Genomic DNA, 27444 nt, shown 5'->3' on the forward strand with positions numbered 1-27444 from the left:
TCAGAAGACAGTCCCTGTCTACAATCATAGCAGAGTATCACGAATAGTGACAGGGGTTGGCTCTCTCCCATGGAGCGGGTCTCAAGTTAGGACAGTCAAATCTCTCTTCCATCTTTATCCCTACAGCTCTTACAGGCAAGACAAATTTTGGGTTGCAGGGTTTATGGAAGGGTTGGTGTCCCCTCCCTCGACTGGAAGCCCCACCTGGCTACAGGAGGTGACCACATCAGTCCCCTTAACCCCCATGCTAGAAGTCTCATAGATTCCCAGGAGCCTCCTCTGTCACAGAGATGTCCTCCCCTCCCACTGATTTCTGTTCTATCTCCCTGTCCTCTTCCCCACCCTCCCGTCCCTGTTACCCTCCCTACCCACTCTCTCAGCCAGTTCCCTCCTTCCATCTACTTCAGATGTCTGTTTTGTTTCCTGTTCTGAGTGAGATTCAACGCCTTCTCTTGGGCCCTCCTTGTTACTTAGCTTCTTGGGTCTGTGGATTGTAGTATGGCTATCCTATATTATATAGCTAAGAGCCACTTAGAAGTGAGTACCTACCATGCGTGTCTTTCTGGGTCGTATCTCGCTCAGGATGATCTTTTCTAGTTCCATCCATTTGCCTGCAAATTGCATGATTTTTTTTTTTTTAAATAGCTGAGTAGTAGTCCACTGTGTAAATGCACCACATTTTCTTTATCTCTTCTTCTGTTGAGAGACATCTAGGTTGTTTCTAGTTTCTGGCTATTACAAATAAAGCTGCTGTGAACATAGTTGAGCAAGTGTCCTTGTTGATGGTGGAGCATCTTTCAGGTATATGCCCAGGAGTGATATAGCTGGGTCTTGTGTTAGAACTATTCCCAATTTTTCGAGAAACTTCCAGATTGATTTCCATAGTGGTTGTACAAGTTTGCACTCCCATCAGCAATGGACGAGTGTTTCCCTTGCTCTGAATCTTTCCCAGCATGTGCTGTCACTTGAGTTTTTTATCTTAGCCATTCTGATGGGTGTAAGATTTTGATTTCCATTTCCCTGATGACTAAGGACATTTAACATTTCTTTAAGTGTTTCTCAGCCATTAGAGATTCCTCTGTTGAGAAATCTCTGTTTAGTACTATACCTCATTCCTTAATTGTATTATTTGGTTTGTTGGTGTTTTTTTTTTCTTTTTTTTTTAAGACTTATTTATTGTATATGAGTGCTTTATCTGCAGAAGAGGGTATCAGATAACATTATAGATGGTTGTGAGCCACCATGTGGGTGCTGGGACTTGAACTCAGGACCTCTGGAAGAGCAGGCGGAGCTCTTAACCACTGAGCCATCTCTCCAGCCTGCTGTTTTATTTCTTAAGTTCTTCATATATTTTGGATATTATCCCTTTGTTGGAGTAGGGTTGGTGAAGATCTTTTATCAGTATGTAGGCTTCTAGACGTTTTCTCTGTGGAGCCCTGGTTGTCCTGGGCTTTGTAGACCAGGCTGGCCTTGAACTCGGAGTTTTACCTGCTTCTGCCTCCTGAGTGCTGGGTTTAAAGTGTGCACCACCTCGCCCGGCCTAGAAGCTAATTCGTAAATTAGTGGTCATGTCATTCTACTGCTCAGCTTCTCCCCTGTTCTTAGTATGTTGCTCTCTGGCTGTGAATCCAGAAAGAGAAGCTGTCCCAACCCACACCCTGCTGTAGTGACTCTAAACTTGACAGTCCATGGGGTGGAAACCATGCTGTTTATTCTAGATCCCAAGTGCTTAACATAGGAACAAGGAAACCTGGCTTAGTATTTTAGAATACATTTTAAACTCTTTTCTGTTTCTCTTCATTAGATATGCAGCCGTTGTCCCCGATTTCTGTGCATGAACGCTACAGCTCTCCTGCTGCAGGAAGTGCTAAGAGAAGGCTCTTTGGAGATGACCCACCAAAGGAAGTATATATGGATAAGATTAGGGCAGAAGGAACAAAGCTGAAAATTGCTCCTTCGAGTGTTACTGCTGAAAGCTTGTCAATTTCCCCTGGGCAAGCTCTCTTGACAATGGCCACCACCACTGTAACGGGGACGACAGGACGGAAAGTTACAGTCCCTTTGCACGGTAACATCTTCATCTCTGCTGTGTATTTTTCAGTTAGATAAAAATTTAAGAAATGTCTTATTAAATTGCATCACTTGATCTAACTTAGTATTTTTTTAAAAAGATTTATCTTTATTTTATATGTGTAAGAGTTTTGCCTGTATGCATGTCTGTGTATTGTGCATGCCTGATGCCCATAGAAGCCAGGAGAGGACATGAGATTCCCTTGGAACTGGGTCCAGGTGGTGTGAGGCACTATGTGAGTGGGGGGAACTGAACTTGGGGACTTCTGCAGGAGCAGCAAATGCTCTTAGCCGTTGGGCCATCCCTACAGCTCCAGTATTTTATCTTAAACCTAAGTTGTTTTCTCTTAACTGACCCTGTATTTTAGGGCAGTTTAAAATTCACAGCAAACCTGAGAAGATAGAGATGCTTCTCTCTCACACACGTCCTGTTGTCACCCCGCTCTCTCCCACAGCCTCTGAAAGCGCCGGCATCTTACACTGGGCTGCCATGTTTTCAGACCAGTGAACCCACAGTGACTCATGACCACACAAAGGGCACAGCTGACATTCAGACGCGTTCTTGTTGTCTTGCGTTCTGTGCGCTGGAAAAGTCAATGACTTGCTTCTGCTTCACTGTGCCATAGTCATCGTCTTCCTGCCCTGAAGTGTCCAGTCCTCCATCTCCTGCTTTGTTTTGAACCTACACTGTTTTTTATATTTCCACATGTTATAAGTTTACAACCTTTTTTGTTAGGATTTACTTATGAGTTAGTTTCTTCAGGGAGAATTTTTTAAAAAGACATCTTTTTTTAAATTTTATTCATTTATTATTTATGCAGTGTTCTGCCTGCATGTGTGCCTGCACCCCAGAAGAGGGCACCTGCACCCCAGAAGAGGGCACCAGATCTCATTGTAGATGGTTTTTTTGAGCCACCAATTGGTTGCTGGGAATTGAACTCAGGACCTTTGGAAGAACAGACAGTGCTTTTAACCACTGAGCCATCTCTCCAGCCCTAAAAAGACATCTTAAGTGCTCAAAAGAGTAACATTTGTTTTTTAAATTATTGAAGTAGGGCCATTGAGCTGGTTCGTCAGCTAAAGGATCTCACCTGCAAACCCAACAAGCCAAGCTCAGTCCCCAGAAGCCACATGGTAGATGGAGAGACCCGACTCTGAGGGTTGTCCTCTGACCTTTGCACTCACATCATGTCACATGCACACATTCCTCCCCACAAATAAATAAATAAGTGATGTTTTTAAAGTTTGAAGTGATAAATAAAAACATCACAGGAATAGAGGACAAAGGTTTTTGTTGTCTGTTTTTGAGACAGGGCATCTATATGTTGCTGGCTTTTACTCACTGAATAACCTAGGCTGGCCTCAGGTGTACAGTAACCCTCCTGCCTTAGACTCCCAAGGCTTATAGGCATGAGTCATCAAACCCTCCTACTCAAAATTTGTCTCTTTAGATAAAATTAGGCATAAAAATATCAAAATGAAACATGATCTTGTTTCAGAAAGAGAAAGCAAAACTTCATTCCCAGCACATAGTTACTATATTGTAGCTGTGTTCTTGTCTAGCATATCCCCATGCTTATTCACACGAACGTGTGTGTGTGTGTGTGTGTGTGTGTGTGTGTGTGTGTGTGTGTGTGTTGACAACTTTACTGTGAACATACCACTTGCATGAGAACTGAGAGCTCTTGCTTGTGCACGCAGGTGTTGCCAATGATGCTGGAGAGATCACACTGCTTCCTATTTCCATGAACACCACTCAGGAGTCCAGAGCTGAGAGCCCTGTATCACTGACTGCAGAGGCATTAATTGGTGCTTCTCCAAAACAGCCATATCTGACTAAAGCACAAGGTGCTCATCTGACCGGAATAGGCAAACCAAAGAGAGCTGGGTCCTTAGCACTATTTTATAGAAAGGTACGTGTCTCCATACCATCTGGAGAGTTCATTCAGGAAAGACTGAGTACACAGTGGTGTTGACATTCTTTTTATTCCCTTTTTAAAAAAAATATACATAGGGATAACATTGAGATGTAACAAGAATAAATTAATAAAAAAGTAAAAAAATATATACATAGCATATTTACATAGCATAAAATTTGCTACCTTAATTTTTAGGCATATAGTTTGGTGGTAGATACACTCACATTGTTGTGTGACCTTTACAACTGTCTACCTCCAGAACCTTTTCATCTTTCCCTCAGAAACTCTTTATTCATTAAATTACTCATTAAAGGGAAGCCACCATTTTGCTCAGCTCCCAACCTCAGGCAATCACCATGCTGTTTCTGTCTCTATGAATCTGACTACCTATTTGAAAAGTTTCCATATTTGAGTGAAAATCACACAATAGTGTGTCTTTTGTTGACTGCCTTATTCATTGAGCACACCTTCCACCTTCATCTGTGTGGTAGCGTGTGTGGGAATCTCCATTTTAAAGCTGAGTGATATTCTATGTATATATGCCACATTTTGTTTATCTATTCATTTATTGGGCATTTGGGTTGTTACCTCTTTTTGTGGTTTGAGTAGTACTTCTATGAATGTTGGCACTGCTTTCAGCTCGAGTATATTCCTGGAAGTGGGCTAGTAATTCAGAATTTAATGTGTCACGGGATGGGGCCGAAGGACAACCTTGGCTGTCTTTTTTTTTCCCCCGGATTTTTGAGACAGGGTTCTCTGTGTAGCCTTGGCTGTCCTGGACTCACTTTGTAGACCAGGCTGGCCTCGAACTCACAGAGATCCCCCTGCCTCTGCCTGCCAAGTGCTGGGATTAAAGGCGTGCGCCACCACACCCAGTCCTACCTTATTTTAAAGATATATTTATTTAGGGGATGGAGAGAGGGCTCAGTAGTTAAGATCACTCACTGCTCTTCCAGAAGACCCAGGTTCGATTCCCAGTATCCAGGTAGTGGCTCACAGCTGTCTGTAACTCCAGTCCCAGGAACTCTGACACTTTTTCCTGGTCTCCTAAGACACCAGGCATGCTCTAAACCATGGAGCCATCTCTCCATCCTCAAGAGACTTTTTTTTTTTAATAGTTTTGCTTCCTGAGTCATTTTTAGGCTCAGAAAAGTTCAGATCATGACTACCTGGCATATTAGACATTCTAGTAATTTTATCCAGCCCAAAGAGAACACACAGGGACTTCCGAACGCTTGAAAATTCTTGAGTTTATCATAGTTATTGTACAGGTAAACCCTAGTTTTACTTTTTCTTACTTTACATGGTGGCATTATAGAGTAATGGGCATGGCCTTTTTAAAAAAACAGTGTAAAGTAGTTTTCTTTCTTTCTTTCTTTCTTTCTTTCTTTCTTTCTTCTTTTAATCTATACCCTTTAGCCACAGCAATAAACTAATATTGAAAAACAGAAAATTTAGATGATTTGGTAATTTAACAGCCTACCTGGTTTTTAAACCTTGTCCTATAGCCCATGTTCATGGTAAGATGTAAAAACTTGAGAAATAACTTGTTTCATAACTGTGTTTTCTCCTGTCTTAGGTCTATCATTTGGCAAGTGTGCGCTTACGTGATTTATGTTTAAAACTTGATGTTTCAAATGAGTTACGAAGGAAGATCTGGACATGTTTTGAGTTCACGTTAGTTCACTGCCCTGATTTAATGAAAGATAGGCATTTGGATCAGCTTCTTCTGTGTGCCTTTTACATCATGGCAAAAGTATGTATAGGATGGGAGACGGTCTGCACTAGTTGCCTTAACTTGAAGCATCAGTAAGAGCTGTTGAACTTGAGCCTTAGTTTCCCTTTTATGCTATAAGCTAGTACTGCTTACCACTACTAAGTAATCATTTCAGGCTAGTACACTGTCTGGACCTTCCTGTGAACTTCAATGGGCAGCTTTTCCACTTGATGAGAGTACATTCTGCCTTGGGCTAGGGAGGTGGCTCAGCGGGTAAAGGTGTTTGCCCCAGAAGCCTGAGCACCTGGATGTCATTCCTGGACCCCACAGTGAAAGGGAGAAAGGGAAAGCTGAACCCTAAACATTGTCCTCTGACCTTCACACATGTTCCAAGATAGAGGAGCTCATGGGTTCACACACACCATCATTATAAGTGACATTTTACGCTTTTTTAAAAAGAATACATTGGTTATAAAGGAATCGGGAAATGTGAATAGCACATTTCCTCCTCGACCTTGTGACATAAAGTGAGCATTACATTCAAATGAGTTATGGCCCAGAACTGAAGTCCCTTGGCCAAAGTTAGCCAGGAAGTGGCAGCACAGCCCGGGGCAGGGTGCCTCTGCTCTGTACCGCCTTCCTTTGATTTAGCCTGCTTCCTCACAAATACTTTCTGTTGCTACACCACATTGAGGTCATCTTGCTTGGTTTGTTTGTTTTTTTAATTTGACATATATGGGAAAAATTATAACTTCTATTTTGATAATATATTGGCCAAACTATCAATATAGCCAATGTATATAATTTTAAGACCTGACTTTTAAGCATTTGAGATGAAGGGTATGTTTCCAAACTCTGTCACTGTCCTGTCCAATACCGCTTTAAAATCTCTATACAGGGGCTGGAGAGATGGCTCAAAAGTTAAGAGCCCTGGCTGCTCTTCCAAAGGACCCAGGTTCAATCCCCAGCACCCGCATTACTGCTCACAACCTCTTGTAACGCTAGTTCTAGGGGATCTGATCCTCTTCTGGCTTCCTTGTCCCCAGACATGCATTTAGTACGTGGGCACTCATACGGACAGAACACCCATACATATAAGAATAATTTTTAAAATCTCATGCCAGGCGTAGTGGCGTGTGCCTTAATCCCAGCACACTGGGAGGCAGAACTAGGTGGACTGCTGTGAGTTCAAAGCCAGCCAGAAAAACCCTGTCTCAAAAAAGAATAAAATCTCTATACAAAGTATTAGTAAATGTTTTTAACTAATCATTTTTGTCTTTCTAGAATCTGTCAGAATTCAGGCTTTTCTACTTCTAAGTCATTATCATAGAAAATGGGTTCAGTGTTATGGACAGTGAATCAGGGAAGGATTAACTGAAGCTGATGTTATGAAACAGAAAAGAGAAGGGCCCTCTCTTCGATCACTACTCTCTCCTTTCCCTGGCCCACTGTGGCTTCGGAGTATTACACACTCTCAAGGCATCCAAACCCTAATCCTGTAACAGCTTCTCAGTTCTTTTATGATCACTGCAAGGCCTCTTTCTGCCCTTTGCTAGGTGGTTAATTTGCTTTTAAGTAAGTATTTAAAAGTAATAAAACCAGAGGCTGCAGGGGGTCCAGCAGGTCTTCATTTTCTTCTGTCACTTTTCATAAAATTTATTTTCGGGGGCTGGAGAGATGGCTCAGTGGTTAAGAGCACCACCTGCTCTTCTAAAGGTCCTGAGTTCAAGTCCCAGCAACCACATGGTGGCTCACAACCATCTATGATGTAACCTGGTGCCCTCTTCTGGCCTGCAGGTAAACAAGCAGACAACACTGTATACATAATAATAAAGTAAATCTTTTTTTTAAAAAATTTCTTTCAGTATAGTTCTATCATACCAGCTCTAGTGTTTTCTGATTGATGAAACTGTTACCTATGTCTCCCTGCACCCCCAGGCCACAAAGACTGAACTTTAAAGGTAGCAAAAGTCATAACTGATGTGGTTTTCAGTTGTAGGTTGGCCTAGGGTTAATGGCTTTCCAAAAGGCTGCTCTCAGAATCAACCTATAATTGAAGTTTTTGTTCAGAGCCTTTTTTCTTTCAAAAGCAGTTAATAAATATAATTTTTCAAAGTGAAAAATATATATATGATATATAAAAAATAAAAAAAGATAAATATAATTTTTCTTTTCCTTAGGTAACAAAAGAGGAAAGAACTTTTCAAGAAATAATGAAAAGTTATAGAAATCAGCCCCAAGCTAACAGTCACGTGAGTTACATTATTGTTCCTACTGTGCAAAAATAGGTTTTTGTGCCATTTCTTTGTTGTCAAGACATATAGAAGGTAGTTACTTGATAGTCTTAATGTAGTTTGGATTCTCTGGTTTAATTGATGACAGGAAACTGAAGGTATAGCGGTGTTAAAGGACAGCTTAGGCCGAGGCCAGGGAATCTGGCTCTCCTGCCTCATCCATATTGTGCATGCACTTCTCACAAATTCTGGACTAATTTTTGTTCATTTTAGGAGGAGAGGCATTTTTCACTAGAAAACCTATCAAAAGATATATAATAACAATATTTCACAGTTGGGTTTTATTATGCTTTGTTTTGTTTGAGACAGAGTCTCATTATGTAGCCCTAGCTGACCAGGAGCTAACTATAGACCAGGCTGGCCTCAAATTCACAAAGATCTGTCTGCCTCTGCCCTGTGAGTGCTGCAATTAAAGGAGTGCCAAGTCTCATCAGGACTGCCTGCATCCTCTTCCTCTGCGGCCCTGCAAGGCCACCCTACCAGGAAGAAGTAATCAATGACTGGGCATCAGAGTCTGTTTCTCTTTGATAGAGAATTTGAAGTCCTAGCTAGAGCAATAAAACAACTCAAGGAGATCAAGAGGATACAAATTGTTTGGAAGGCAGAGGCAGGTGGAGCACTGTAAGTTCGAGGCCAGCCTGGTCTACAAAGTGAGTCCAGGACAGCCAAGGTTACACAGAGAAACCCTGTCTTTGGGGGGGCGGGGGCGGGGAAGAGGATACAAATCGGAAAGGAAGAAGTCAAAGTATCACTATTTTCAGATGTTATGATAGTATACATAAGTGTCCCCAAATTTCTACCAGGGAACTCCTATGGCTGATAAACACCTTCAACAAAGTGGGTAGATACAAAATTAACTTTAAAAAAATCAGTAGCCCTCCTGTGTACAAAAGACAAATAGACTGAGACAGAAATTAGGGAAACAACACCCTTCACAGTAGACACAAAAACATAAAGTATCTTAGTGTAACTCTAATCAAGCAAATCAAAAACTTGTTTTTGTTTTTTTGATCTGTACTTAGGAGAGTTAATATGATTTTAACTCTTTGGTGATCATTCACATGAGAGATATTTCTTAACTGACTTTATTTTGCTCTTGTTTGGGTTTTGTTTAATTTGTATCCCATAGTGACTGAGTGATGTCTCCCCCTCTGGCTTGTAGGTATATAGGAGTGTTCTCTTGAGAAGTATTCCAAGAGAAGTTGTGACATACAATGGTGATTATGAGATGACAGACGGTGGTAAGCTTACCCAACTTAACGTGCTATACGTAACACTCCTTTGACTACACTGCACACAGTATAGTAGCCGTCAGACAACATGGGCTTACAGCGTAGGTGGAAGGAGCAATACACTCTCACTGTTTTTAAAGAATTAGTGTGTGTGTGTGTGTGTGTGTGTGTGTGTGTGAGAGAGAGAGAGAGAGAGAGAGAGAGAGAGAGAGAGAGAGAGAGAGAGAGAGAGAGAGAGACTGACTGACTGACTGACTGACTGACTGTAGGTGCCTGTGGAGGCCAGAAGAGGGTGTTGGTGCCCTGAGCTGGAGTCACAGGCACTTGTGATCTGTCTGATATGAACTAAACTGTCCTCTACAAGAGCAGCACATGTGTTTAACCACTCCATCTCTCCAACCCCTTCCTGTTTTCCTTTGTAGTGCTAAAGATTAAACCCAAAGTTTTAAGGATGCTAGGCAAACACTCTACCACTGCACTTTTAGACCTAAAGGCAACTTTTGAATTGCACAGCTCTGCATCACTACAGTGTTGTCTTGGTTAGTGTTGATTGTCAACTTGATAAAACCTGGCATCTCCTAGGAAGCCTCCAGGCACAATTATGAGGGTTGTCACAATGAGGGTCATTGAGGTGGGCAGCACTGCTCCCTGGGGTTGAGCCCAGACCATGAGGAAGCTGAGTTCTCTGCTTTCTGACTGGATGCACCTTGACCATCTGGGTCAGGCTCCTGCTGCCGTGACGTCCCTGTCATGATGGAGGGTACCCTTGAACCATGCGCCACACAAACGCACTTTCCTTGAGTGCTTTCAGAGTATTGTATCACAGCAGCAGGAAAAGCCACACAGACAAGTGACTGGGATGTAAACTTCGAAGATCTCAGTCAACAAAGTCCCAACAAAGTCCCATTTTTGTAGCAGGAACACATACCTGAAAGAAACCATTTAAAAGAAGGGAAGAAAAAAGACAAGATAACAGAAGCTTCTGGGTTCCTTGCCTAATGTGTGGAGTTTGTTTGTTTTTGTTTTTTGAGACAAGCTTCCTAGCCCAGGCTAATCTCACACTCCTTGTATATCAGGGTGACCTTACAATTCTGACTCTTCTAGCTCCTGAGCTCTGGGATTAAATGCTTGTGGCACCGTGTAGTTTATCAGGTGCTGAGCATGGAATCGAGAACTTGGTATATGCTGGACCAACACTCCACCAACTGAGCTACAGCTCTGACCCAAGAATTATTTTGAAGAAGCAAGCACAGGAACTAGAGAGATGGCTCAGCAGTCAAGAGTGCTAACTGCTTTTGCAGAGCGCTCATGAGGTGGCTCGTTGTCAGCAGCCATCTCCATGGCCCTACCTCCTCCATTGTTACATGGCAAGGATCACAGTCTGAGTCTTCTCAGTCTGAAGACTAATGGCGGTCTGTGCAAAGGAGCCAGCCGCAGTTGCTGATAGTCCCTTGAGAAGCTGGACAGAGCTTTCCCCAGCTTGTGTCTCAAACGGTGCCTCAGCACAGAACTGCTTCCCGCATGTTCTTTGCTCAAATGTTCCTGTATCATCCTGGGATGCAGAACCTTGGATGGTTTTCGTTTTTTCTTTTCCACTTGCACTTTAAGTCCTTGGAAATTTTTCAAATCAAAGATCTAAACTATTCAGTATGCTTTTCTTTAACACTGAAATTTATAATCTAATGAGAACATTAAATAATTGCAGTTTGCCCGTGTGATGAGATTGCCTGCCGTACGGCAGCTATTACTAAGTTCCTGGGTGTATTTCTGTTGCAGTAACAAGATATCTGAGATTATATGATTAAGAAAAAAACAGAAATTTATGTCTTACATTTCTAAAAGTTGAAAAGGTTGAGGGACCATTTCTGGTAAAGTCCTTCTTGTTGACGAGGAGGTTCTGCAAGAGTCTGAGGTTGTGCAGGGTGCAGCATGGCAAAAGCAGCATCTCTAGTTGGCAGAGCCAAATACCCAGTTTGTTCTATTTTATTTTTAAGGACTAGAATCGTGGAGGTTTTGGAGACTTTTTAAAAATGTTTTAATGTGTATAGATGCTGCATGTCTGTGCACCACATGCATACAGTACTTTTAAAGGCCAGAAGAAGGTGTCAGATCCCCTGGAACTGGATGGGATGTGAGCCACTGTATAGAATCTGAGAACTAAACCCATGTCCTCAGCAAGAGCAAAAAGTGCCTTTAACCATTGAGGTATTGCGCCAACTCTTGTTTATTTAGTTTTAACTATTTTTTTAAATGTATATATGTGTGTGTGATCTGTGTCTGTTCACATGTGTACAGGTGTTGGTGGCGGTCAGAAGAGCACATTTCTAACATGTGCAGACCCTGACTTTAATCCACAGCACTTTGCTGTGGGAGATGACATCCAAATTAGGTGTGAGACCCTTTGAGAGGTTCCTTGAGGTTGCATGGCCCTGGACTCTTTCTGTTTCTGGCTATCCTGAAGCGAAGGCATGCTTCAACTCTATTGAAAACAAGAACTCATTTTTGATATGCTGAATTTCCTTGAGTGGGTTCATCATTACTGTTAAGAAACAGTCCAGCCATGGTGGCTAGCACATACATTTAGTGCCAGCACTCAAGAGGTGGATGCTGATGGATCTCTGTGAGTTTGAGGCCAGCCTGGTCTACAGAGCTAGTTCTAGGACAGCCAGGGCGACACAGAGAAACCCTGTCTCAAAAAAAAAAAAAAGGGTGATTCTTATACAGGTAAGCTGAAGTTTATACACTTTCCCTAAACAGTGAGCAGACTACAGCTCTGCTTGAAGTCTATTCTGAGCGATGCCAACAGATAAAAAGCACCTTGGGGCAAACTTTGTGTTTTTTCTACAACTGAAAACTGGAGGTCCTGTCACACAAGAGAAACAGAAGTCCTAGTGACTGCATAGCTAAGAGATTGTGTGTGCAGCTGTGGTGGCTCAGACCTAAATCCCAACGCTGTGGAGCCTGAGGCAAGAAGATGGCTGTGAGTTTGAGGTTATCTCCTACTACAGAATAAAGCCGTCTGAAAACAAACGCAAACCCTACTACCTGCTTGCCTTGCATTTGCAAAAAAGATAAACACAAGCAATTCATCTTGATTTTTGTTTTCTTTTTTAAGCCAAGGTCTTGGCCTGAACTCTATGCACTGGCATCAAAGGTGTGCGCCTCCACACCAGCTCACTTTGCCTCTTTCTTAACCTATAAATATATGCTTTGCCTTTTAGAGTCATTCCGCCTTCTTCAGACAACCGGTATGAGTGTCTTCAGGCCTTCTTGTACGCTGAAGCTCAGGGGTTTCCCTGCCACCTGTTTGTACAGTTGCTTAAGAACTAACAGAGCAGGTTCCCCTTTAATAAAGGCCATCGGGGCAGTGAGCTGAGAAACGGCCCTTGTGAAATATGTTTTCTGTTCTGTCACATGATGAATTTTTCTTAACAGACATAGAAGATGCCACAAAGACACCCAACTGTTCCAGTGAACCAGTGAAAGAGGAAAGAGGTGATCTCATCAAATTCTACAATACAATATATGTAGGAAGAGTGAAGTCATTTGCATTGAAATATGACCTGTCCAATCAGGACCATATGGTAAGTTTTAAGTCTTGCTATTTTCTTCAAATTTTTTTTAAATTTTAATTAGACTGTATTTACATCATTTCTCTCTCCCACTTTCTGTCCTTCCCATGCCTGCCCCACCCCCTCTCAAATTAATGGCTTCTTTTTCTTTATTATTCTGAGTCCATTTAAGTGTGGCATTTGTATATATGATTTCAGGACTGACCACTTGTGTTGAATAATCCGTAGACATGGAAACAGGATTTTGGAGAGAGAGAATATGAGTGTGTGTGTGTGTGTGTGTGTGTCTTTGAGACAGAGTCTCACTATGTAGCTCTGGCTGTTCTGTCCTGGAACTCAGTGTGTAGACCCCAGTGACCCCCAGTTCACAGAGACCCTCCTTCCTCTGTGTCCCAGGCGCTGGCGCTGCCACCACACCTGCATTAGCTACTCTTTGTCTTTTGATTGGAGAGTTTAGTCGATCAATATTTTTAAGTTTTTGTTGAGAGTTTTGTGTGGTTGCAAATAATTTCTTGGTTGTTTTGGGTTTTTGTTTGTTTGTTTTCTGTTTGTATTCTTAGTTGTGTTTTGTATTTCATTGAGTACAGCTTTGTTTGTTTTCCTATGCTTCTTCCTCTTTTTAGTTCAATGTATTGCTTCTAGTGTTCTCCTTAGAGTTGCTATGGTGAACATAAATTTTTGGGTGGTTTTTTTTTTTTCAACTATGGCAGATAGTTTTGCTGGGTACAGTAATTTAGGTCTTTTTAGAACTTTTGGGGGGGAGGTTTGTTTTGTTTTGTTTTTTTGAGACAGGGTTTCTCTGTGTAGACTTGGCTGTCCTGGACTCACTTTGTAGACCAGGCTGGCCTCAAACTCATGGAGATCCACCTGCCTCTGCCTCCTGAGTGCTGGGATTACAGGTGCGCGCCACCACGCCTGGGTCTTTTTAGAACTTCTGAGTGCATTTCAGCCTCTTCTGGCTTTCAGAGTTTCCACTGAGAAATCAGCTGTTATTCTGATGTGTTATTTTATGTGCAACTTTTTACTTTTCCTCTTTTCAGTTTTCAATACTTTTGGGTTTTTGTTCTGTGTATTTTGTTTTAACTTTGATACGGGCCTGGAGAGATGGCTCAGTGGTTAAGAGCACTGCCTGCTCTTCTAAGACACCTGCGTTCAGTTCCCAAGCACCCACACGGCAGCTCACAACAGTCTGTGGCTCCAAGATCTGACACCCTCATACCAATGCACATAAATTAAAATTAAATAAATTATTTAACTTCGACATGCCTTGGAGAGCTTCTGTTCTGGCCTTGTCTAGTTGTGCTCTGTGTGCTTGTATCCGTGTCAGTGTGTCTTTTGATAGTTAGCAGACATTTTCTCTGATCTTTTTGAAGATCTGTCTGTGCCATTGGCCTGAAGTTCTCTCCCTCATCTATTTCTCTATTCAGAGATTTGGTCTTTTCATAGTTTACCGTAGCTCCTGTAGTTTACCAGTGTTCCTTTTGTTATGGGGTGTTCACCACAGAACACTGCTTGGACATGGGTGTAGGCCAATAGGAAGCCTTTATTAGCCGGCCAGCAACTACACAGGGTGTTTGGGATCCCAGTGTAGCGCCGAGCCTTTCTCAGGGGGAGCCTTTAAGCACAAAAATGTATCCTGGGTTGACATACTAAAGTTAACAAGAACAGATGGCCAGAAGCAGAACTGCAGAAGCTTAAAAGTTAGACTATATAGAGACTTTTCCTAGAACTTTGGACTTTGATAGATTAGGTCTTTGTTTAGTTTTTCCAAGTGGTGCTGTCTATGTACTGAGCGTTACAGCCTGAATGGCTGCTGTGCTAAGGCCTGGGCCCTGTTACACTCACTGTTGGTCTTAGTGAATGAGTTAAATCATTCTGCTCTGAATAGATGTGGTTGGTCCTAAGGACCATTAATTTCACTGAACTGATACATAATTGGCCATATAGTTTAAGATGGAATCCAATCAGCAGGAGAACTGAACACCCAGCCCATGCTGATAGCAGAGTAGCTAGCCAGGGACACCAAAAGAACAAGACTGGCACCAATGATCTTTTCTCTTTTTGAGGTTTTTCCCTACCATGTCAAGATTTTTTTAGTTACTCCTGATCGGTGAGCATAAAAACAGCAGGTTTCTCCCAAAGCTTCCTGTATCTCATGAGAAGTAAATCCCAGCCTCTCCAGCTTTGTAGGATCGTTTCTACAAGGGAATCTGTTGTTTAAATCAGAAATAGAAAATTTTAATACCTCTGGGTCCTGATCAACCTGCTTAGTTTGCAAAGCATCAGAAGAGGCACATTTAATCAAACCATTAGTACACACCCACCAAGCAGTCTCAGGGCTTGGAGATATTGCTGGTTCCGGTTAAGTTATCCTGCAAGGCAGGACAGCAGGCATCAGAATAAGGGCAGTGCCTAGGTTAAAGGTTTTGGATATTAGACAATTTTCACCACCTTCTAAGTCCTCTACCAGTAATTTGGGCTTCCCCCAGTCACATTGAGTTTTGTTGGTCAGTGGGCTGACAGGCTGGTTAATTCCTTTCCCTGTATGGTCTAGGGGCTGAGTGTCTAAGCATAACAAGCAATCCTAGCTGATTTTTGGCTGAGAATGATTAGCTATACCCAGGGTCCCTTCCTGCAGCTTAGAGTCAGATTCCCCAGGTTTATCCTGGTTCCCGAAGGCTGGAATCTTTTCTAAGAAATTTTTCAGGAAGCTTCAGTTTCACAACCCCAGTGTTTGCAGTGGAAACTCCCTTATTGCTGTCTACCAGGAGGCCCAGCTGCAGGGCAGGCATAGAATTGTAAACTCTGTATTCCCATCGCAAAAGGTAAACACTCATATCTTGCCTTTCTCCAATACAACCAGACATTTAAAGTGGACATCAGTAAGTAAGGGTAAAGATGGAATGTGGCTTGCTGGTCTGTAGTCACACTAATTATTACCTTCTGTCTTCCTCAGTTCCCACTTCCAGGCCTGAAGGCAGTGGGGTTGGACCATAACCCTGTATTTATACCACACATGAGACTGTGGAGGAAGTAGAGGGGAAAGGAGTGGAAGGGCCTGCAGCCCAATGAAGCCTTCCTTTTAATGAGTCCATAGTCTAGAGATAGTCCATTGGCAGTGGTGTCTGTGGCTGTCACTTTGACCTAGGTGTGGTGGATCCATGGTGTAGTGCCAGCTACCTTCACAGCTGTAGGAGTGGAGAATCACTTTGTAGGGTCCTTTCCAGGGTGTTTCTGGTCTTCTTTTGGCTACCTGCTTCACCCAGATGGTACCTCTGAATTCAAACAAGGGGAGACTGGTGGTGGGCTCCGAGGGCAGCCAAGCTTATGGATGGTTCAGTGGACAGCCCGTAGGGCAACTGGAGGGCCTGTAGTGACTTGAGAAAGGACTAGGTAGAGAATTCTGTCAACTGCTGGTCTCTGAGCCTGAGAAACTGTGTGTGTGTGTGTGTGTGTGTGTGTGTGTGTGTGTGTGTGTGTGTGTGTGTGTGTGTGTTTTCTTCCAAACATAATCTCATAGGGGTAAGTCCTTCCCTACATGGGGTACAGTGAACACCCCAAAGCAAAGCAATGAAATGAGGTCTGTCTGCCCTTTGCTAGACTCAGGGAAAGTTTTGTTAGAGGGTTTTTTTTTTAATGCCCTGCTTTTTATTTATTTGTTGGCTTATTTATTTACTGATTACCAGAATTGTGAGCACAATGAGGTTATTTATTTATTTAATGAGTTTATTGATTGATTGATTACCAGACTTCTATGAGCACAATGAGGTTTTCAGTCTATGTCTAAAGCTTTAACTATTAATTGAGAAATTTTGGCTATGAAAGCTTGGCCATTGATGGACCCCATTGCTGGGGAAAGCCAAATCGGGGGACCAATTCCTAGAGAAGTTTTTAAACTACTATTTGAGCAGTTTCAGTGTGGATGGGGAACTTCTACTCAGCCAGAAAGGTATCACTAAAAACTAGCAAGTACTTGTATCCTCCTCTGGCAAGTTAATTGATTCTGTAGGTTTTCTGTGGCATCCTTGGCCTCTCTGGCTCCTTTAATTCTTCGTGCCTTTCTGCCACAAGATTCTCCAAGCTCTCCCTAGTTTTGGCTGTGGGTCTTTGGACCTGTTTCCATCAGCTGCTGGCTGAATCCTCTCAGCTATGCCAGACTCTGCTGAGGATAGCAGAATATCATTAATAGTATAGGAATTGGCTCTTTCTCATGGGGGTGGGTCTCAAGTTGGGCTAGTCACTGATTGGCCATTCCAACTCTGCTCCATCTTTATCCCTACACTTCTTGTAGGTGAGACAAATTTTGGTTTAAATGTTTTGTGGATGGGTTGTTGTTCCTATCCCTCCATTGGAAGTCTTGCCTGGTTATAAGAGACGGCCATTTCAGGTTTTATATTCCCTGTTGCTAAGAGTCTTAGCTGCGTACATCCTCACAGATCCCTGGGAGTTTCTCTTGTCCTAGGTTTCTGGCTCATCCCAGAGCTGACCCCACACCAATTTCAGTTCTCTTTCCCAGTTCTCTCTCCCTCAGTCCTCCCCACACTTGATCCCTCTTGTCCCCTCCCAACCCCTTCTCCTACCCAGTTCCCTCCATCCACCTACCTCCAGTGTCTATTTTATTTCCTCTCTGAGTGAGATTCAAGCTTCCTCCTTGAACCTTGTTACTTAGCTCCTTTGGGTCTGTGGATTGCAGTGTGGTTATTCTGTACTTTATGGCTAATATTCACTTATAAGTGAGTACACACCATGCTTGTCTTTCTGGGTCTGGGTTACCTCACTCAGGATATTTTCTAGTTGCATAATTTACCTGCACATTTCATGGCATCCTTGTTTTAAATAGCTGAGTAGTAGTCCATTGTGTAAATGCACCACATTTTCTTTATCTGTTGTTCTGTTGAGGGACATCTAAGTTGTTTCCAGTTTCTGGCTATTACAAATAAAGCTGCTCTGAACATAGTTGAGCAAGTATCCTTGTTGTGTGGTGGAGCATCTTTCTGGTATATGCCCAGGAGTGGTATAGCTGGGTCTGGAGGTAAAACTGTTCCCAATTTTCTGAGGAACTGCCAAGTTGATTTTCAAAGTGGTTATACAAGTTTGCCCTCCCACCAGCAATGAAGGAGCGTTCCCCTTGCTCCACGTCCTTGCCAGTATGTGCTGTCACTTGGGCTTTTGATCTTAGCTATTCTGACAGGTGTAAGATGGAATCTCAGAGTCTTTTTGATTTGTATTTCCCTAATGACTAGGGACATTGAATATTTCTTTGAGTGCTTCTTGGAGATTCCTTTGTTGAGAAGTCTGTTTAGCTGTGTACCTCATTTTTTAACTGGGTTATATTTGGTTTGTTGGTATCAAGTTTCTTGAGTTCTTTATATATTTTGAATATTAGTCCTCTCTCAGATGTAGGGTTAGTGAAGATCTTTCCCCATTATGCAGCTGCCATTTTGTCCTATTGATGGTGTCCCTTGCCTTACAGAAGCGTTTCGGTTTCATGAGGTCCCATGTGTTAATTGTTGATCTTAGAGCCTGAGCTGTTGGTGCTCTGCTCAGGAAGTTGTCTCCTGTGCCTAGGCATTCATGCTGTTCCCTCCTTTTCTTCTGTTAGGTTTAATATGTTTGGTTTTATGTTGAGTCTGTCATCCACTTGGACTTGAGTTCTATGCGTATTTACATTCTTCTCCGTGCAGACATCCAATCAATTCCCCCACCACCACCACCACTGTATGGTTTTGGCTTCTTTGTAAAAAAGCAAGTGTTGTAGGTATGTGGGTTTATTTCTGGGTCTTTGATTAGATTCCATTGGTCAACTTGTCTATTTTTATGCCAACGTCAAGCGGTTTTTATTACTATTGTTCTGTTCTACAGCTTGAGGTCAGGGATGGAGATACCTTCAGAAGTTCTTTTATTGTACAGGATCATTTTAGCTAACATGGGTTTGTTTTTGTTTTTCATAAAGAAATGTGTTGGAAGGGCCAGGTGTGGTGGCGCATGCCCTCACTCCCAGCACTCAGGAGGCAGAGGCAGGTGGATCTCTGTAAGTTTGAAGCCAGCCTTATCTACAAAGTGAGTCCAGGACAGCCAGGGCTACACAGAGAAACCCTGTCTCAAAAAACAAACAAACAAACAAACAAAACAAAACCAAAGCAAACAAACTGTGTTGGGATTGTGTTGAATCTGTAGATTGCTTTTGAAAAGATGCCATTTCCACGGTGGTGGTGGTGTGTGTCTGTTTGTTTGTTTGTTTGTTTGTTTTTCCAGACAGGGTCTCTCTGTGTAGCCTTGGCTGTCCTGGACTCACTTTGTAGACCAGGCTGGCCTCAAACTCACAGTGACCCACCCACCTCTGTCTCCCGAGTGCTGGGATTAGAGGCGTGCGCCACCACGCCCAGCCCTCATTTTCACTATGTTAATCCTGCCAATCCAAGAGCATGGGAGATCTTTGCATCTTCTAATCTTCTTCAGTTTCTTTCCTCAGAGACTTGAAGTTCTTGTCATACAGGTCTTTCACTTGTTTGGTTAGAGTTACACCATGATATTTTATATTATTTGTGGCTATTGTGAAGAGTAATTTCTTTCTCAGCCTGCTTATTGTTTGTATATAAGAGGGCTACTGGGTTTTTGTTCTTGTTTTTTTGTTTTGTTTTGTTTTGTTTTGTTTTTAGTTAATTTTGTATCCAGCCACTTTGCTGAAGGTGTTTATCCCTGGTAGAATTTTTGGGGTAATTTACTATCATACCATCTGTGAATAGTGATAGTTTGACTTTTTCCTTTTCAAATTGTATCCCTTGATCTCCCTTAGTTTTCTTACTCTAGCTAGGACTTCAAATACATTATTGAATATATACAGAAAGAGTAGGCAGCCTTGTCTTGTTCCTGATTTTAGTGAAATTACTTTTAGTTTCCATTTAATTTGATGTTGGCTATTAGCTTACTGTATATTACCTTTAGCTTTTAAGCACAAAAAAACCATGTCCTGGGTTGACATACTATAGTTAATAAGAACACTTAGCCTGAAGCAGAAGTACAGAAGCCAAAAACCTTGCTTTAGTATATTTAGAGACTTTGCCAGAACTTTGGGCTTTGATGGATTAAGCCTTTGTTTTAGTTTTTCCAGGTGGTGCTGTCTACATGCCTGAATGGCACTTCCAACATGGAGCCAGTTGTGCTAAGGTCTGGGGCCCGTCATACCTTTCCTAGGTTTTTGGAGATGTTTGTGTTTTCTTTGCTTGCATGGTCTAGCTCCGTTACTTTGTCTTCCACCTCATCTAGTCTACTTGTCAGACTTTCCCTGAGTTTTCTTCAGTAGTTCTCTTTCCAAGTCCTCGATTACATTTGTCATTCATTCAGCTGATTTGTGCTTTCTTTGGCATCACTCAGAAATTTATTTTCTTTATGTTCATCTTTTTTAGCCAATGAAACTTGGTTGTGGTTTGCTTTCGTTTTGTGGTGGTGCAGGGGCTGCTCTGTGTGTTTTATGATACTTGGAGTTGAATGAGCCCAAGCCCTGTTCTTACCTTCATGGTATGAGCACAGGATCCCACATGTCCCTGGTTTACCATACTGCTTATTTGTCCCAGTTGTTTGGTTGTTGTTGTTTTGGAAGGACAGAGCCCAAGCTAGCCTAGAACTCTTGCCTCAGCTCCTGAGCACTGGGATTACAAACATTCCAGTGTGCCCAGCTTGTCCACCATCTTCAAAACTAAGTTACAGAATTTCTCTGGTGATCCAAAAAGGTAAGTTACTGCAAACAATGAGTAATAACTTTTTTGCCTTTTTCAGCTATTAGTAAGCCATTAATATTAATAAAATCTTCTAACAAAAAATTGCTACAAGGATTAAAATATGTTTTTTTAAATCTTTTGTCTTAAGAATATGATTTCTGGGTTATTTTAGATGGATGCTCCGCCTCTCTCTCCTTTCCCACATATTAAGCAACAGCCAGGCTCCCCACGCCGCATTTCCCAGCAGCATTCCATTTATGTTTCACCACACAAAAATGGATCAGGCCTTACCCCCAGGAGCGCTCTGCTGTACAAGTTCAATGGCAGCCCTTCCAAGGTATGTGGTATAGACCTCACGTTAGAGCACTTCCTCACATCCCTGCTCAGGGATGGATTTCAAGTTAGCGTTTTCAAGTAACTTAATGAAAAGTTGGATTTCAAGTAACTTTATCTTTTTTTTTTTTTTTGTAACTTTACCTCTTAAAGTTTAAGACTTAAGTTTATCAGCCAGCAGCCATTAATCTTGTTACAAAGTCACCATTAATAAAATATAAACCACTAACTGTATCAGCTTTGTGGGACCAGAAACATTGTTACTTAGTTAGGCATGGTGATTCATACCTGGAATTCCAGTACTCTCTCTTGAGTTGCTTGAACAGTCTCAGAAGTGGGCAAGGGGGTGCTGAGACCTGTTGTTGGGGGTGAGAAGTTGATTAGAAAAGTGACTGACAATGTCCAACAGTGTGTTAGGAGCAAAAAAACCAGTATCTTAACATTCCCAACGCGTTCAGACTGGGTGCCAGAGACAGACAGCATGACAGGGGTTGGCAACTCTGAAGTGCAGCCAGGCCCATCAGCATGACTGCAGCTTCTCACAGGAGCCTGGAGAGCCAGGCTCCCGGCTTCCCTAGCACAGGCCAGGGGAGTGGGTGGGAAGCAGGACGTGCGGCTGCAATGCCCCTTTAATGTGTCTCCAAGCCTGTGTACTCAACATCGCTAGTGAAAAGTCTCAGGCACCTTTAAGTCTGTTAGCTGGAGACTCATGGAGAGTGCTGTCAGTATGGGGCAGAGCAGGGTGGGGCTGCCGCAGGCTCGGTGACTTGAGGAGCAGTCAGAGCTACCGTCTGACAGTGACAAGGCAGGAAGATATGAGTTCAGGTCCAGCCTGGACTACATGGTAAGATACTGTCTCCCAGAAAAGCAGTGTGTTTGGTTCGGCAGATGTGCCTCACTGTTGATGTGCTGGCCAAGCATGAACTAGTCCCTGGATTTGATCCTATACCACAAAAGTAAAGAGAGCATTACATTCACTTGAGATAGTTTAACTCATGGGGTGTTTCAAGGAATGTTAAGATACTGTTTTTTGGTTTGTTTGTTTTTTCTTTAACAGTGTTTGTTTAGTTGGTTGGTTTTGGTTTTTCAAGATAGGGTTTCTCTGTGTAGCCTTGGCTGGCCTGGAACTCGCTCTGTAAACCATGCTGGCCTTGGACTCATATTGAACCACCTGCCTCTGCCTCCCAAGTACTGGGAGTAAAGGTGTGCACCACCACTCCTGGCTTTTTTTTTTTTTTTTAAGAAACTGTGTCTTGACAAACCAAAAACAAAGATGTTGTTTTCTGTTTGTTAATTTTTTACTTCATTGTAATATGTGAGTGCATGTATGTCTGGAAGCTAGAAGATGGTGTCGGGGTCCCTAGAACTGGAGTGGGTGCTCTGGAAGAGCAGCTAGTGCTGTTAACCACTGAGCCATCTCTTTGGCCGCTGCTTGCTTGGAGTTGAGGTTTTGGTTTGTTTTGAGAAGTGTCTCCATAGATTGTCCCAGCTGCCCAGACTTGTAAGGATTGTAAGTCCATGCTCTATGGGAATGCTCACCGTACGGGATGGCTTTGAAGGTCAGTACATGGGACAGATGGCAGCCAGGCTAGTGAACGCTAGAGAACAGGGGCCTCCTCCTGTGGCTACTCCTATGGAGATGCTAGCTTCGTCTTCACCCAGTACACTGGTGGAGACGTGTCAGAGATATGCACAACAGCATCCTAAGTTTCTAGAAGCCATAAGTATTATTTGGACAAATTGTATCAGCACAATAACAGCTCCTTAACTCCTCAATCTCCTGTTTGGTTCCATACTTACTGAGATCTTACTATATTTGTCAAAGAAAATTGGCCAAGATGAGACTTGTATTTCCTCTCCAAGATTTATTGCTCATAAAGGTGTTTAGAACATATCAGACCATCTGGGATCCAAGGTAGTGATCCCAAAATCAGAGTCGGAATCCCTTGGGGAGTGTGCTGAACAACAGTACTGTCCTGCAGTCCTGTGGGAGCACAAAGAGCTAGCAGGCAGCTCCAGGTCTAACACTCGCTCTAGACAACTGGGCTGCAGTTTCAGGAACCACCTCTCATGAGCCTGTGATGTCAGCATTACGTGGATGACTCACAGACCACACCAGCTGAGTCAGGGTCTTTACATGACCAAGATCCCCAGACAGTCAATAAGCACATCAGAGCTTGCAGGCTGGGTGGTGGTGACGCACACCTTTAATCCCAGCACTTGGGAGGCAGAGGCAGGTGGATCGCTGTGAGTTCGAGGCCAGCCTGGTCTACAAAGCGAGTCCAGGACAGCTAAGACTACACAGAGAAACCCTGTCTAGAAAAACTTTAAAAAAGTAAAAAAGTGGATCTTCCCACTTCAAATTAAAAGCATTACTCCATTAAACTAGACAAAGGAGTGCATCAGTCATAGGCAGACAGACATCTAGTAGTTCAAGGCCGACCTGAGCTATGTAATGAGATTGCCTAAGAGAAAAGAAAAGGACCAATAAGGTTAATGCCCTTCCCACCAAGCCTGATGATGAGTTACATCCCTAAGACCTTTGTATTAGAAGAGAACTGACTCCTTTGATGTCCACATGTGCGCTGTGACATGTACATGCCCCACAACAGAAACACAAAAAATTTTAAAAGTGTATATGTGTTATATATATATGTATTATTATTTATAAGAATATAAATATGGTGTTCTATGTTGTTTTTTATTATTATTTAATAATACATTATTAATATATGTGATTTTCTTTTTGGTTGTACATACACATGCATATTACTCTGCTCTTTCAGAGAACCTAGGTTCCATTCCCAGCACCTATACGGTGGCTCAAACCATTCCTAATGCTGGATCTGACACTCTCTTCTGGCCTCTGTGGGCACCAGGCATGCACATGGTATACACTCATATATGCAAACAAAATATTATACACATTAAATAAGTACATAATAAATGAAAAGATTAAACAAGCAGAAACTTGGGTTGCAGCTGGCAAGAAAGCACAGTGAGTGAAAGCCCTTGCCGGTTGTCCTGGCTGGTTTTTTGTCAACTTGAGACACCAGGCACAGTCATCAGAGAGGAAGGAGCCTCAGCTGAGGAAGGGCCTCTCTGAGATCCAGCTGCTTGTGGGCTGGTGGCCCCTGGCTCTATAAGAAAGCAGTCTTAGCAAACCATGTCAGCACCCCTCCATGACCTCTGTATCAGCTCCCACCTCCAGGTTCCTGCCTGCTTGATTTCCTGTCCTGACTTCCTTCAGTGATGAACAGTGCTGTGGAATTTAAACCGAATAAATCCATTCCTCCCAGCTGGGCATTGGTGGTGCACGCCTTTAATCCCAGCACTCTGGAGGCAGAAGCAGGCAGATCACTGTGAGTTCAAGGCCAGCCTGGTCTACAAAATGAGTCCAGGACAGCCAGGGCTACACAGAGAAACCCTGTCTCAAAAAACTGGGGGAAAAAAATCCGTTCCTCCTAACTTGCTTTTTGATCAATAAGCAATAAAAACCATAAGAAACTATCTCAGGAACCCGCACTGGAAGGGTTTCTAAAACTCCTGACCTCTGTGCACATGCATGCCAGTAATGTGCCCTGTATATACAACCAAACACACACATACACAAATAAAATTAATTTAATTTATTATTTAATTAATTCATTACAACATGGATTGCTAGGCCCTACCTCAAAGTGCCTGACTCAACAAGTAAGGCTTGTGACTTTGCATTCTAACGTCAGCCCCTCAGTGCCTCTGCTTCTTGTGGTCTGGAGGCTACATTTAGAGTTTACTGCTGAAAGGTATATTATCTTTTAAAACCACTCAAAAAGCTACCCTTTTATGTAGATTCAAAAGATAATCTCCATACTTGTGCTTAGATTGGGGAGGAAGATAGAAGGGAGAAAAAGGCGGTTAGCTTAGTTCTTGGTCTCTCTTCTCTCCTGCCTCTTACACGTGCCCTCTTGTTTCTGTAGAGTTTGAAAGACATCAACAACATGATAAGGCAGGGTGAGCAGAAAACGAAGAAGCGTGTAATAGCCATCGGTGGAGATGCAGAGTCGCCTGCCAAACGGCCCTGCCAGGAGAACGATGACGTCTTACTTAAACGACTGCAGGATGTTGTCAGTGAAAGAGCAAATCACTAACATCTCCTCATCCAAGCACTTCTGGGTTGTTCTGCAGAAAGCTGGGGCTGCCACACTTCACACTTCTATCGCTGGGTGATACAAAAGTTTGCACCAAAAGCAAGCTTTTTTAAAAAAGCATTTATTCAACATGTTTCTGACAGACATGTGTTTTGAGTTACATTAGAAAAAAAAATGTTTTAAGTGCCTTTATAAATATTAATACTATTTTTCAATATTTGTTCCTTGAGTTACTTTTTAGGATGAATTAATGAGAAACTGTTTTTTAGCTGTCTTTTCAAAATGATCAAATGTCTCCTGTGAGCCAGTGAGTAGTTGAGATACTTGTACTGTCGGCTCGTGTTGAAGGGAGGGTCGCTCCCACAGCGTGTGGGCTCGGTGACGGGCCAGCCTGCCTTGGGCCTGCTGCAGTAACTGCACCTTAGGTGCCACCACCGCGCTGGACTGTCTGTGCTCCTTGTCTTCCTCCCCTCGTTGAGTACATCGGCCTTGTACCTGAGCCGGTGTACTGTCCCACTCCTTGCTTTCCAGTCCTGGGCCCGCTTAGCCTGATGTTACCACCCTATGAAAGGGACACTTGCTTATTTTTAAAACTACTAGATAGTTTTGATTTTCATTATATTGCCTTTATTATATGTAATTGTATTCAGTCTTGTAGTTCTCAGAATAAGAAACTGTTTTTTAGTCTAGGAGAATAAAATTCAGATAAATGAGAAATTACATCTCCTTAGTAAAGTAACATTATGATAAGATCATTCTTGTTAGGCACAGTGGGCCATGCCTGTAATTCCGGTACATAGGAAGATGGCTGGGAATGTCAGGCCGCATGCTACAGAGCAAGTTCTGGAGTAACTTGGGCCACATAGCAAGACCCTGACTCAAAAAGCTAAATTATTCATTCCCATTTTTTATTTAATTTCCTGAAAATATTTGAAGCTTTCACATTAAAATCACTTTATGCCTTATAATTGAAATATTTCGGTTCAAGAGCCGCTTTGTTTTCCTGCTTTGTCTCACCCTTTGTTCTGTAATTATGATTTCTTATGAGTTTTCCACTGGAGTTTAACTCCTGGATCCTTTGAAGACCGTCCCACACTGGAGGTGGAGCCTCTGAAAGAATCATGTCTTTAATGTTCACCTTGTCTTGTGTGTTTCTGGAATCTGAAAGGATGTGAGTAAGCCATTTTAGTCACACTTAGATGATGTATCAAGATAAATATTGTTAGCTACAAACCTTATTTTTCTTAAATATAAAGTGTTGGCTTGGCAGTCTGTTTCAGCATTGTGTTTCACATGTCCAACACTATCTAATTTGAATTAGTCCAATTAATGATGAATGGTAAACAAAATTTTATTTTTAAATTTTAAAAAGAGATTTGGGTTATGTTTTACTTTTCAGAAAATTGTATTCTTGTGTTTTGTGTAGTATCTACACATGTTGTAATATGCCAAATAGTAGTCTGTCTTGAACCCTTGTACATATTTCTGTGTAGCTATAACTACTGTATCACTTCCATTATTAATGTACAAAATATAGATGGGGATTTATTCAATTACTATGTTAAACTTAAGACATGTTTTTACCAACTTTTAGGACTTTGTATTAATGTACATAAAATAGTTAATAAAAATTAGGGTTTTAAAAACTATTAAACTATTGTGCTTTTTACTACTACTAGAAGCAGATTGCAGCCATCTTTAAATACATGTCTTGGGGTTAGAGAGGTGTTTCTGCTGTTAGGAGCACTGGCTGCTCTCACAGAATACCAGAGTTTGGTTCCTGGCACCCACATTGGCCAGCTTATAGCAGTTTATAACTCCAGTTCCAAAGGACCCAATACCCTTGCTAGCCTCCAGTGGAACCTGTATGCAAATGTGCACACACACACATAGTGATGCTTTGAATGTGCCCCTGCCCAGGCTCATATGCCTCAGTAGTTGGTCTCTAGTTGGTGGAACTGTTTAGGAAGGATTAGGGGGTATGGCCTTGTTGGTGGACATATGTAATTGGGGAGAGCTTTGAGGGTTCAAAGACTCATGCCATGCCCGGCCCACTCTCTGTCTCCTGCCTGCAGCTGTTCGTGCCATCATGGCTTCACTCTACTGAACATCATGGACTTAGAACTGTAATCCCAATTAAACATTTTCTTTATAAGTTGCTTTCACTGTCATGTTTTATCACAGCAATAGAAAAGTAACCAAGACATACATAAATTTAAACATATCTTTTAAAATACATTAAGAAAGTAAATCTTTTTTTCTTATTGAGACAGGGCCTGGCTGTCCTGGCACTCACTATGTAGTCCTGCCTTGCCTCTAACTCACAGAGATTCACCTGCCTCTGCCTCTGCCTCTGCCTCTGCCTCTGCCTCTGCCTCTGCATGCTTAGCATTAAAAGCATGCACCACCATACCCAGCCTGGCTAAACATATTTCTTTTTGTTGTTTTTGTTTTTT

General features: G+C 42.3%; 1 protein-coding gene and 1 long non-coding RNA gene across 4 annotated transcripts in view; one reads left to right on the forward strand and one right to left on the reverse strand.

Annotated features, from left to right (window-relative positions):
- The window catches only part of LOC311594154 (retinoblastoma-like protein 1), a 57762-nt gene extending 31133 nt beyond the window's left edge, over positions 1-26629 (forward strand). For all 3 annotated transcript variants that reach the window (XM_084775649.1, XM_084775650.1, XM_084775651.1), the window contains 8 exons: positions 1805-2068; positions 3772-3983; positions 5569-5745; positions 7887-7958; positions 9163-9241; positions 12668-12816; positions 20695-20859; positions 24818-26629. In XM_084775649.1, coding sequence (XP_084631775.1) covers positions 1805-2068; positions 3772-3983; positions 5569-5745; positions 7887-7958; positions 9163-9241; positions 12668-12816; positions 20695-20859; positions 24818-24988 — 1289 coding nt within the window. In that variant the 3' untranslated portion in view covers positions 24989-26629. The remainder of the gene's footprint in view (positions 1-1804; positions 2069-3771; positions 3984-5568; positions 5746-7886; positions 7959-9162; positions 9242-12667; positions 12817-20694; positions 20860-24817) is intronic.
- Positions 578-27444, reverse strand: part of LOC311594195 — a 34248-nt gene continuing 7381 nt past the window's right edge. The window contains exons 2-3 of the long non-coding RNA XR_014777990.1: positions 21144-21211; positions 578-611 (exon numbers count right to left, since the gene is read on the reverse strand). This is a non-coding gene — a long non-coding RNA (uncharacterized lncRNA). The remainder of the gene's footprint in view (positions 612-21143; positions 21212-27444) is intronic.

The sequence above is a fragment of the Acomys minous genome (genome assembly GCF_964271855.1).
Source record: "Acomys minous genome assembly, chromosome: 3".
Classification (NCBI taxonomy): Eukaryota; Metazoa; Chordata; class Mammalia; order Rodentia; family Muridae; genus Acomys; species Acomys minous.